General features: G+C 33.5%; 2 protein-coding genes across 6 annotated transcripts in view; both read right to left on the reverse strand.

Moving 5' to 3' along the window:
* Hppy (happyhour) overlaps positions 1 to 4,255 on the reverse strand; it is a 44,136-nt gene extending 39,881 nt beyond the window's left edge. For all 4 annotated transcript variants that reach the window (XM_026628296.2, XM_026628295.2, XM_026628294.2 and 1 more), the window contains exon 1: positions 3,997 to 4,255. In XM_026628296.2, the coding sequence (XP_026484081.1) occupies positions 3,997 to 4,107 (111 nt within the window). In that variant the 5' untranslated portion in view covers positions 4,108 to 4,255. The remainder of the gene's footprint in view (positions 1 to 3,996) is intronic.
* Positions 4,256 to 8,400: 4,145 nt separating this feature from the next.
* Positions 8,401 to 13,282, reverse strand: part of LOC113392058 (ribosomal protein S6 kinase alpha-5-like) — a 112,027-nt gene continuing 107,145 nt past the window's right edge. For both annotated transcript variants that reach the window (XM_026628290.2, XM_026628292.2), the window contains exons 10-18: positions 12,774 to 12,886; positions 12,291 to 12,410; positions 12,036 to 12,140; positions 11,520 to 11,705; positions 11,072 to 11,190; positions 10,371 to 10,467; positions 10,060 to 10,162; positions 9,695 to 9,840; positions 8,401 to 9,482 (exon numbers count right to left, since the gene is read on the reverse strand). In XM_026628290.2, the coding sequence (XP_026484075.2) occupies positions 8,460 to 9,482; positions 9,695 to 9,840; positions 10,060 to 10,162; positions 10,371 to 10,467; positions 11,072 to 11,190; positions 11,520 to 11,705; positions 12,036 to 12,140; positions 12,291 to 12,410; positions 12,774 to 12,886 (2,012 nt within the window). In that variant the 3' untranslated portion in view covers positions 8,401 to 8,459. The remainder of the gene's footprint in view (positions 9,483 to 9,694; positions 9,841 to 10,059; positions 10,163 to 10,370; positions 10,468 to 11,071; positions 11,191 to 11,519; positions 11,706 to 12,035; positions 12,141 to 12,290; positions 12,411 to 12,773; positions 12,887 to 13,282) is intronic.

Raw genomic sequence — 13,282 nt, forward strand, 5'->3', positions numbered from 1 at the left:
TTGGCCCATTCCAATTGAAGTAGGAAAAAAGATAAACAAAACTTAGATTTACGTATTTCATGCGATTTGCTAATAACTATGCTAAGTTGTACACTATTAAGAGTATGTGATTAATATATCTTTATTTATAATACAACACTATTGCAAGTAACCATTTTAATTTTACTTCCAAAATTAACACTTTCGTCGATGTTCAAAGCGCCATTTTTTCGCAAATCCATAGCGATGATCATAGATTAATCAAGCTCTCGACCAATGATATCGCGTCAATTTGCTGTCAGATGTTGTTTATTTGGCTATTCTCTTCTTGTGGTTGGAATAGAGTATAAGTAGTTGTTTATAATATAGTCATTTTTTGCATTTTCTTGAATAATTTCGTAAGATCATGTACATTGCTCTACAAAACAGATACATAGTCTATTTCAGGCGAGCAAAAGGCGAAATAATTCAGTAACATTTAAAAAATATAAAAAACAATAGCATAAACATTACGTATACAAATTCAAGTTCTCTTAAACACCAAATTAGAGATGTTGTGAGCAAAACAGTGAGATAGTTGACTTTTGTAAAGAGAACTGTTTACTGGTCTACCAGGAACTCCTTTTATTAGTTAAGAAATTACAATTTTTACATAACAATGTGCACAAAAGTTACATTATTTCAAACAATTACATTAAATTACAATATCGTGTCGTAGTCGTATAAATAAAAATCCTTGACTTTGTAATTAAATCACATGTCATAATGGATATAAGCGTCAGTGACGTTTTTCAATATAATATATGGGAAGGATTCAGTTGAGCAAATGGGCTATATCATGGTAAGTGGTCATTACCAATATACAATAGTAGTCTAAGAAATTATAATCATTTCTTTTCAGTACCCAAGATTGAAAACGCATTGGCGATGTGAGTGTTGGCTAAAATTTCGTACGGCGCAAATGTCTACGGCCAGAGGTGACCACTTACTACCAGGTGGCCCGATTGCCAGTCCGCCCACCTATGGCACAAATATAAAAAAGAAATAAACGCATGACCAATGGCTTTATGGGTTGCGCGATTGCTTTGATGCCTCTCCGGTGATATGCCATCCCCTTCGGTCGTATCGAATCGTCGTCCCATCGAATGTGGACGTGTCTAAAATACTAACACATACAGATGTGCCAGTATAATATCTGAAGTACGGTCTTGCTTTGCTAAGCACACCAAGCTCTTTATGCCAATTTGGCTTTATCTTATAATTAGCCGCGGAACTGGACGAGACTTGAAACATCGTCGACGAGTATTTGGGCACTAGCTGTGGTAGATAGCTGCCGCATTGAGATACAACAAATAGTGACTTTAAAGCATTAAACGAGCAAACTTATGTCTTTTTGGGGTTAAATTGGACTAGGTTTCGTCTGCCCCATTCCGAGACTCTGTTGACTCGATTTTAGACACAAGTTTGTTCCGGTTTTCGTCAAATGATCCCGAGAAATATTAGCGCGGCCGGTGTATAAGGTGTCTACGGTACTATCATCTGAATAGCAATGGATATTGCTAATTTTCAACAAGTCATTGATAAACAGAAGAAACATAATAGGTGATAGTATGCAGCCTTGTGGAACACCAGAATTGAAGAATTTTAAGGCAGAGTACACCAATGCTCCAATCTGCAAAAAACTGGTGATCCAGTTGAAAGCCCATAGGAAGGAAGCTTTGAAAGAAGCGCATTTTATAGTATACCAAATATAATATATTACATAACAGTAATTTCAAAATAATATGTTATAAACACTTGGTTATTATTAATTTAATGTAAGAAATATACATGAATTTATTGTTACATTCACAAATGAATGTAGAAACAGCTGTTATATCAAACACATCGCTGAGTCATTGACTTAAGTATATTTAAACTTTAAATAGAATGTGGTTATATTGAACAAAATTACATTTAATTGTAACTATTCTGATAGTAATATAAATTACATAATTAAACAACTTACATTTATTGCATTAAAACAATTATTAAATGCAATAATTTTCATAACATTTCTCAATAGAATTTTAAAACAATGGCCTAATTTTGTTTGAACTGTTATTACTATTTGTGATTATACTAAGGATCTGTTATTTGGTAATAGCTTTACTGAGAAAATATTATAGTTTATATATTTAATTACTCATTTTAATTTGTAGAATTATGATTAAATTGTTATTAATGTTTTTTGTGTAAATTTTAAATTATACGTACACACTACTTCTTACTACAGCGACAAGGGACCAAACATCTTAGTTCCGAAGATTAGTGGAGCATTGGTGATATCATTAATTTGTGTTATTAATTCACAGCACACTTTAAGCACAGTAATGAAAACTTAGTGAAGAAAACGTGGAATTAAATTATGCCATATATGTTACTTTGAAGCTTATAACAAACCTACATTGAATTAGCGTACAATAGGAGGATACATTTCCTTAAGAGAGCAGGATTATGCTCTATAATCAATTTACAGGCTGTGGCATGAGTTTCTGTTAAAGACATCACAGAAAAGAGTACTTTAAATTTAAATATTATATCTTTTTAAACTAAGAATGTCTAATAATGAATGTAATCATGGTGTCAGTAGGAAGTCATGTAGAAGAATTAACTATTTTTCTGAGATACAATTTATTATTTTAACATGAATAAAGTGTGATTCATATGGACTAACAGAATCTGACAAATGAATACCTACTGAATTCTTAAACTTAAAAAAAAAAAACAATTCTGTAACAACTACCAATATAAAGTAACAAAAAAAAGATAAAACTTATATATTAATAGACAATTTTAAGTAAAAGTCATTCAACAATAATTAATTTGATAGTTTGATTTAATCCTCAGTGAAGTAGTTTAGTTCAAATATTGTTAATGTAACATTTATTTAATAGATTTATTGATCTTAATTATTGTTTACTATAATAAATCACACTAATTGTATATTATTGATTGTTACACTGGCAGTAATTTTGGCAGTCACCCTTGATAGCACAATGCTTGGATTATTTGTAAATATTATTGATATAAAGGTTACCAATAAAACACAACCAAAAAATAGGATCACATTTTGAACTGAATTTCTTGCATCTATATCTCAATATTTAAAATTATATGTTTAATATGTGTTACACGGTGTAAAGTGAAGAGTATAAATATTGTTTTTTTTTTTTCTATTCAAAATTGGAATTGATGCAAATGATCAACAAATTATTCAACAACAATTTATTCAGAGTAATTCATACACATTTTGTGATATGTTTAGCTTGCATTTCAATTGCTTATTATGTAATTCCTGTCCTAATTTCATATCAGTGTGCTGTATGAAATATGATATCTTTACACAATTTCCTATTCAAACATCTACACTTACTATTAGTATAAATGTATGTGTAAATTATTTTATGTTTTGAGCTTTTTTTTAATATAATAAACGTACAATAACTAAGGCATAGTTCAATAAAATTCGTTGCATTTTTTATTTTTATTTTTGGGCGTGTTTACTTGATAATAATTAATTAGTAAAACATAATGAGATAGACATAGTTAATGTTTTTTCTTTCAAATAATAAATTTTGTATCTTATCAACAGCACTCCTCCAAGGACAATAAGAGGTAATTAACGATGCAATACGTATTCGAGAAAAAAAAACAAAATCGAGACAAAGCCATTTCGAATTATTAATGTTAAATGGGTGTGTACTTATTCATTTTAATTAACTCATTTTACATTCAAGGCCGCAGCAATCGCGTGCTGTTTATTAAAAATATGCTCACTATAAAATACTTCATGCCAATTTCATACAAAATTCAATGCAGCGACAAACCACATCGAGCACCAAATATCGTATGCGAATGACGATCCATGAACCGTTACGAATCGCTCATAAGCACGGTGAATCATTCGCGAACCGAAATAATTGGTTACAAACAACCTGATGATGAGAAAAAATAGAGTTTAGAAAGGTCCCCTACCTTGTACACATCTCCGTAAGTGCCCGAACCGATCCTCTGTATGAGCTCGTATTCATCTTGAGGATTCCTACGCGATATATCCGAGCTTAAAACACCACCACTATGCGCCATAATCACTAGCGTACACTAATCTAACATTTATTTACACTTTCATCTCATTATTCACATAATTGTAACACAAAAACGTCGACAAATTAATTATTTTTTACACACAAACTAGACATCTCCGTCTGACGTCTGACACCACAGAATAAATAATGTCAAAATTCCTCACATTTACGATCTATCATAAAGTTGCCAGTACCAATATTCCGAAAGAGTAAGTTATTTTTTTACAATCGATTTGGAATTAATTAATTGGTATACTTGACTTCTTAATTTTAATATTACAACTATTTCATCTAAAATAGAACAACATGTTAGCATTTTATCCTGTGTAGCTTATACGTGATTTTACAAACTACGTACTTTTTGTAAATAAATTTAAAAACGATTACTAGTTTAAATAAAAATAGTGTTATCGAAAGATTATTTTCATACCATATAAATATTATCTATTTTTAAATAATGTTATAATTTCATTTATTTATAATTGATTTAAAACAAACAGTTATTGCATAAGTATTATCATGAAGAAACTTATGCAATAAGTTGATATTTTATTGAAATCGCTGTCGATAGTTTAGTAATATCGGTTTTTATTCAAAGTCCATCGATTAAAATTACATTAATTATTTAATTTTTTTTCTTATCCGTTACTTAATCATAAATCTTTGGGTAGATGCAAATCACTGAATTCATATCATTTACAAATTACACAGGCAACTGTTCGACTTATTAATCTACTAGCTTGCCATCATGACCTCGCACTGGATAAATAAAGTTTTGACCACTTCATCATCATTATCCAATTGCAATCCATTGCTGTGCAGCCTTTCCTAAGGTAAAAATGATTAGTTCTCCGCATCTGGTCAGGTCCCGCCTTTCTTCAGGGCATCGGTAGATCTGAGTGGAGGGTGCGTACTGTCTTAAATTACTTAATGTACAATGTATGTCATCCACGCGTCGCGTATTTAAATATCTAGTAATATTCCTAAAACTATAAGTTTCATTTGCGAAGTCTAGAAGGTATTAGGTATTCACATATTGGATTGTAATTTCATATGTTATTCATTTTGATAAGTGTTAATATGTTGTGAAAATTAAACTAAATTGTCAAAAAAAAAACTTTAATATATGTATATAGATATTTTTTGAAATATAAGTATAATTGTCGAGCAATATATTATTGTAATACCCGACTGAAAAAAAGAACTTAGAGAAACATACATAGAATATGGAGTTTAAATACGAAGTACCATACATAAGTGACGCTGGAACTCAAACGGTATAGACATCAGACTCGTCTTAATCTACCCAAAAAAACCTGAGCTCCTCTCCGATATTCGTCATGTCTGAGTCATCGGTGAGGCGCAAAATCTGTTTTGGAAGGAAGGCTGATAAACATTAGAAAGATTAACAGTAGTAGTCATTTTATTTGAAAATTACCTGTTCAGGGTGTATTTATTTATTTATTCTCTTTTTGTCTACAGGATATTTGTATTAGACCTTCCATCTACAACCAACTTTTAGTTAGGTACTGAGCATAGTTTTAAAGTCTTGTTTAGCATTTTATCAAGGAAACATGTAGGCGTTTGAAAGTCCCCAGAACCAGACGCCTGGAGCGGACCGGCCCTTCCGTACTCCCTTCTTGTATCTGCAGGCACAAAGGACATCACATCTTACCTCCCAAGCCACTTACCAACAGGTGACCCATTTGTCCGTTCGCCTAAGGAGTATTTTCTGTATAAAGTCTGTTGAATATTCAACCAGTGTTTAACAAACGTAGTCTTGATTAATTGAAACACCAGATTAGTCCAATCAATTTATATTCGATTTGATAACATCACGGGTATTTTAATAAAACGATAGACAAATGTTAAAATGGTATATTTATTACAATCCAATATCTCGGCCGGCATTTGTGTAACATGTTACAAAATTTGTTTAACGCCGACACTACAATAATAACTTCTATCACTTTATTATAAAATTATATAATCTTTTGGTTCAATCCATTTAAGTGCACTTTTACATACATTACGACGTACTGACGTAATATTTATCTCAAGCGAATGGAAATTTTTAATTTCCCACCAAATATTCACTTCGCGTCTATAATGACTTGCCTTATTATGCTGTTCTTATAAACAAGCTGTGATAACACACTTTTTCGATGCAAACGATTTGAGTCCTGATGATAAATTTCATTTTGACAGTTAATAACAATCTGAATTTTTTGTAATTGTTTAGTTTTTTTACTAGACTTTTCAGACCAATATTAAATACTGATTTTTAATGAAAGATTTTATGAAAGTGGTGATAATGAAGTGATTTATATATTATAATAAAAATAAATATGTTACGCATTTTAAAGAAAACTGTTAAAGAAAGCATAGTAAAAGTGTCTAAATAAATTCTTACATAAAAGAAAATATCAACGAAAATAAAAATATTGTACGCAACGATTAACTTTGCAAAGATTCAGTTTTAGCAAATATATATTTTTGTATTATTTTGAACTTGAGACATTTTTTAATACTAATGAACTGTCAAACCTGATGTAATCAAACTGGAACAGTCTTGATACTTATAGATTTAAGTTAGTGTCGAATAAACTATCGTATTTATGTGTTTTTAAATAATTAATTTTTACAATATAATAATTTTACATTTAAATAAAATGTCTTACCGATGTGTCTGAATCAACACATGGTTAGATGAAATTACAATAATTTTGATACAAGTTCACTCATAAAAAAATTATTTTATGTTTTCGATACAATCAAAGTGAAAGAATTACCACAGCTTGCTTTTTAAATCTATAAATACGAGTATAATTCACATTTTTTTTGATAATATTTTGTTTAAACTCGTATGTGTTTAATAATACAAATGTTCCAACAATAAAACTGGCAATACAACAGAATTATTGCATGATAAATTTTACATATATTTATGCAGTTGTAACAATTTATAAAGCATTTTCTCATATAAATGAATCAATTTATCAATATTATTGTTATTGCTTTATAGTCTTTGTAACGGTATATAAATATTGTGACATATCATCCGCTGTGTTTATAAAATTTTAAATATATATAATATATACGACATATTTTTTTTTTATATATGAACACACTTTTATCCCATACAAGTCGAAGACACGAAATTACATTGAAAAAGAAATTTAGCAAATGATTTTTATAAACACCAATGATATGCCTTCAGCTATCTACAGTGGCGTATTTTTTTTTTGAGATTTTCCATAAATAATAATAATTCTTCCACCGTTTTTTTTTTGTACTAAACACTAAATTTATATACATCGAAACAATCAAAATCAATTGTTATTTGGTAAAAGCGCTTAAAACAATGAAGGAAAACTAAATTGAGAAAGTACAGTCGAAGAAATAATCGTGTTACAAGATACATAAAAAGGCGTGCGTTTTTATACAAATTTACTCAACATATTTAAGCATGCTTTGGCACTTTCACCATACACAAAATTATATAATTTGGATAATTAAATGGAAGTATATGTAAAAATGTCATCGTTTATGATAATTTACAAATTTAACCTATTAAACTACGTTCAAACAAATATACACACACATAACTAATTTTTTTTTTAAATGATAGAGATCTATAAAAACCATCTTGATGCCTTCTGATCAAAAATATAGGATTATAAGATTAAATTACGACAAATCTTAAATTCTAATTGTTCATTAGACTCAAACTAACGAATTAGAATTTAATAAATCATAGAAAACCAACTTAATCAGAAAGTCGTTGCCGGATTGAAATAGAAATTAATTTCAGCTAAGGGAGGAAGTGCTCAACCACACATCGAAATTGCCTATTAATTAATTATTAATTACCTATTCAAAATACATAATAACCAACATCAAAGAATTACTCTAATGGTAATAATAGGGAAAAAGAGTGACTTAAAAATTAGTAGTAACATTAAATAAAAGAATTAAAAATAAAAAAAAAAACAGATTACCGTTAATTCATTTCGAACTAGATTGGAGCAGCTAACTAGGGAAATATAACTTACTCTTTTGAATAAATAATCTTTTTTTTTTACTAAACTATGCGTGAGCAAGCGTCGATAACTTTTTTTTTAAATTAATTTCTGCTTCACTATCTGTCTCGTTATTTGGAATTTTTCGAGGTTAAATAGCTGAACGCCATATTGGAATTTTCGAAACTAGATAATATATTCAGTTGCCAGACGGCGTAACAGACTATAAAGGATAATGAAATTGTCTATAGTTGATAACGGATGGCGTTACATTTAATTTTTTTTTTTTGGAAAATTAAATCGGACTTACTTGTGTAGGAACGACTTTATTTCACCTACGATTAGCGCGAGTTCTCGTGGTGCGAACGGGAGGCTTTTTCGCTTTACTCGTATTCTTCTTCCCTTTAAGGTTATTTTTTCCTTTGGCATTAGAAGTTTTGGATCGATTGCTCTCGATCGAGTTAACTCTTCGGTCGGATTCGAATGAAAAAGCCGGTATAACGCTCTTCACTTCGGAGGGAGAGAGGCTTATTTCCAGGCGTCTCCTCCTCGAACGAGTCATTCTCACGTTTTGTGTGTCCTGTAGTTCTAATTGCAATGGCTCTACGGTTCTTTTTGCTTTGGCAACCTTGCGCGTTTCGGTTTTAGTTTCCGCACTCGCCTTCCTCGACTGCCGGCCGTTTTGGCCCTTTTCTCTGAGAACCGGCTTTTCGATTTCCTCGTACTTACGTTTACGAGTCGCTCTAGTGACGATAGTTTTATCGTTTTCGATAGACTCTTTGGTTGTTCTAGATTTCTTCTCGTCGGCTTCTGGAATCTTCTTGGGCCGTCCTCTGCCACGTTTCTCTGGCGTTTTATTTTTCAAATCTGTAGTATCTCCATTGACCTTTTGTTTTTTGGCGGATCGAGTATCTATTTTTCTGCGTTTCCGCGGTACCGGTGATTGTGACTCTTTCTTCTTCCGACTCGTCTTTGGGAAGGCGACTTCCGTATCTTCTAAGCCTTGACTACTTTCTATATAAATATATTCGTCTAGCTTAGACCTAGATTTACCGTATGTCTTTTCTACTGGTTTAACAGACGGTATGTCGTCGTTAATGTCGAAGCTCGGTTCGTCTGCCTCGTTGACGGGCGTGTCTTGGGTGTTGGCCTTGATGAGTTCCACGTCGTTCTCTATGGAATTCTTGTTCATTCTATTCTTAAGGTTGTTTATGGTCTCCAAGAGTGACGTCTCCTTAGATTCCTCAGTGTCCGTAGTCGTTTCCGTCTGTCTAGAAGTGCCCGGCTCGGAAGTGCTGGATTTTCTTTGTTTATTTTTACTACGCCGCTTGTAGAGATCAGCTTTGGTCATATCCTGAAACATTTTTTAAATTAATTTATTTTAGCATTTCGGTCTTCTGATGCAAACGGATCTCTCAGAGTAACTCTCGTCTTATTTGTGTATTCGTCTGTTGCAGCTATTTTTTTCACATTAATTATGATATGTTTGGATTTTGTTTAAAATTTGTCGTTGTTTTTATATTGTTTTTACTTTGAACAAATTGAAACAGTTGAAACGAATCGAACCTGTAGTTTGAAGTTGTTTCCATCTTGGAAATTAACTCCCAACTCTTGTAGCAGCTCGTTGACAGTCAATCTATCGGCGGGCTCCACTGCGAGCAAGCCCGACACGAGGCGCTTACTATCTTCGGATATGTTATCCCACGCTGGACCTGAGTGGTATATTTTTATAAATAAATAAAATAAGAAATAAAAATATCAACTACGTCCTTAAATAAAACAGAGAAGAAAAATGACACATTGTACTAAAAGTTCATAGCAGTTTTTTATTGAAATAAATTTAATTGTATATATGGACATACGTTGTGGTCCTTCGAGCCGGAGTAAGATTAAGTATGGGTTAAATAAAAGTTCTAGAGTATATGCCTCACCTTCCATAGTAAAGCTACCGCTTCTGATCCTATCCATGAAAGCCGTGACCGGTTCCTTCTTCGAGATAGGTTGGAAGGGAGCCTTGCCGCATAGCAGGCAGTACTGAAAGGAATTATTTGAAATATATGAAATTCTCTGCTGACTTCTTATTTGTATTGTTTGTCGAGCTCATTGAGACACATTACAAGCGATTTTACTAAAGTATATCTAAGCGCAAATATTACACCTTCAAGAGTAATAATTTCACCTATTTAGTGAGTATTTTTTTTTAATTGTTTTTATGACAGTTACATATGGGTGGAGTACTCACGAATATGACGCCCAGACTCCACAGGTCGCAGCCGGCGCCGTAGCCCGCCACGCCGCCGCGCGCGCACGACACCACCTCGGGCGCCGCGTACGGCAGGCTGCGCAACACATGGCCGTTACACAAGCATTCATTATCATGGACCTATAGCCCATCCTGGTGGATTGGATTGAGAGCCAAGTCGGGTCAAGTTATTGAGAATTTTATGATTTTCTGTTAATTCGAAAGTACATTCCAAACTCTCAGTGGTCGTATCGCATTTACAGGCCCATCGGGTGATAAGAGTGAAGGAGTAGAGGGTTTGCTGGGATTGTGCACATCCTCATGTGTGTGTGTGTCTCATACGTCTTCCACGAGACAGGCCACGATGACCGAACATAGTCAGGAGACCATGATTTAAAAAATACTATTTGTTTTCAGATTAGTAATATAGTAGTTATTAGTAGTATAATTATATTGTCTTCAGCTTAGTACCTTTATCTACGAGCGATGCGTATGCGACTTTAAAATATATATTATTAATAGTAATTTACTTTTTTTTTTTTTAAATGATGAGACTAATACATGAATTGTGTGTGTGAATTGACTACTTAACGTAGGAATTTATTTTTTTTGTTAAAAAATCTAAATACAACAGTATTATTGTACATATTTGTATAGAATAGGAACGCTAAAGGAATGTTCGCATCTAGTAAGATAAATACCTGAAACACGGCGTCATCATCCGCTGCCGTTCGTCGCAGTCGGGCAGCCGTCGCGCGAAGCCGAAGTCGACCACTTTCACCTTCGCCTCGTTTAAACGTGTACTGCTCAGAAGAATATTCTGGTGAAAGAATAAAATTCTTTAAGACAACTATTTTCATGTCGTTCGACTGTTTTTTTTTGGTCGATACCATCGAATCCTACCTCAATAGTGAATAGTTTAGGAAATAAAATCTATACTGATACTATAAATACGAAGGTAACTCCGTGCGTCTGTTGCTTTTGACGGCCAAACTGCAGAATTGAATTTTATGAAATTTGGTATGAGGCAAACTTGATACCAAGGGCTCATTTACGCCTAACATTTGACGAGCAATCTATCAAGTAAGGCGGGCGACGAGTATTCGGTCGATCCGAAAGCGGACGGGAAATGCAAAAGGCGGCTCGCACCTCGGGCTTGAGGTCGCGGTGCACGACGAGGCGCGCGTGCATGTGGCGCACGGCGAGCGCGAGCTGCACGAGCACGCGCCGCGCCACGCGCTCGCCCGCGCCGCCCGCGCCCGCGCCGCCCGTGCCGCCCGGCAGCGCCGACAGCTCGCCGCCCGGCGCCAGCTCCGTCACGATGTACGTGAACGCCTGCGCAGCGCCCAGGTCACGGCCCGCTCCTAGCTCGAGCTTTAGTTGCCTCAAAGCTCGCGCTAGGCTCGGCCGGGTGAGTGTACACATTTATGTGGTTTGGTTGTGAAGTGTGTACATTAAATAGGAATGAGAGCATAAAACATAACGTAGAGGAACAAATTTAAAAAAAGTAAAATGTGGGCAAAAATGCTCACTAAATTTACACAAATTATTAGAACGATTAATTTATCTACCACTAGTACTAAGTCAAAAATTTAAAACGATTTAAGAATTTTAGAGGAAACCCAATAGTAGTTACCGATCTGATCCTAATGAAACAATTCTTACCGAATCGTGAAAAACTTCATGTAAGGTTATAATGTAAGGGCATCCTTGACACGCTTTGAGCAATTCGATTTCTTGTTTGACGTCTTTTCTCTGTGATGATATTATCTGTGAAAAAAGTCATTCATCATCATTTGATAAAAAAAAATGACCTTCTAAGCACCAACAATAGAATGACACGAATATAAAGTTTAAAAAAAAACAGTTATTTTTATTCATTTACTGAAAGCTATAAATTCAAAAATATTTAGTATTTACCTTCACAGCGTATTCTTTGCCCGTTTGTCTGTGTATACATTTTCTACACACAGCGTACGATCCATCTCCAAGCAGGGGCGTACTCAGGTCCACAGCGTACTTTTGGAAAAAAGGCGAATCCTGTAAAGTTGAGATCAATTGTAATTCATGTTGTTCAATGTTCTCGTAAATTAACATTTTTTAACATTTTAAAACCTCAAGTTAATATTAGTACATCTTATAATGTATGTAACCCATACTCATAAAACTAAAACTGTATGTATGTATGTATTGGACATCTCCCAAAATAGTGTCGCTTTAAAGTTAACGAGTAATATTTGGTATTCTAAAACATAAATGTTTGTCTATTTTCAGAAAGGCTTTATAAGTCTAACTACAAGATAACTGTACGAGGGGTGCCTCAGGGTGTAATTATTTTCTTAAACTTATCCTGAGTCACAACATACAACACACAATCAATTGTTGGTACTTAACGATACTAACCTTCGCTACCCATCCTTTTAGTTTGTCGTGTTTCTGTCCAGTAGCTTGCATCCATATCTGATCGGATATTACATTCTCGGAAAAGAGTATACTTGGAGCTACGTACGAATAACCTGGAAGGTAGGAAATTTTTTATACAGTAATTTCAAAGTATGTTTAATTTATAAATTTTAAGATAAATATAAATATATAAATATTGGACAACATCACATACATTACTCTGACCCCAATGTAAGTAGCTAAAGCACTTGTGTTATGGAAATCAGAAGTAAGGACGGCACCACATACACCCAGACCCAAGACAATATAGAAAATTAATGAACTTTTTCTACATCGACTTGGCCGGGAATCGAACCCAGGACCTCGGAGTGGTGTACCCATGAAAATCGGTGTACACCCTACTCAACTACGGAGGTCATCAAAGTTTAAGGTCAGATAGTTTAATTGTGTGTGTGTTTAGATATACTCACACACCACACCCAAGTATATTAACCTCAAACATCAGCGGT

This window comes from Vanessa tameamea, chromosome 27, assembly GCF_037043105.1.
Source record: "Vanessa tameamea isolate UH-Manoa-2023 chromosome 27, ilVanTame1 primary haplotype, whole genome shotgun sequence".
Lineage (NCBI taxonomy): Eukaryota > Metazoa > Arthropoda > Insecta > Lepidoptera > Nymphalidae > Vanessa > Vanessa tameamea.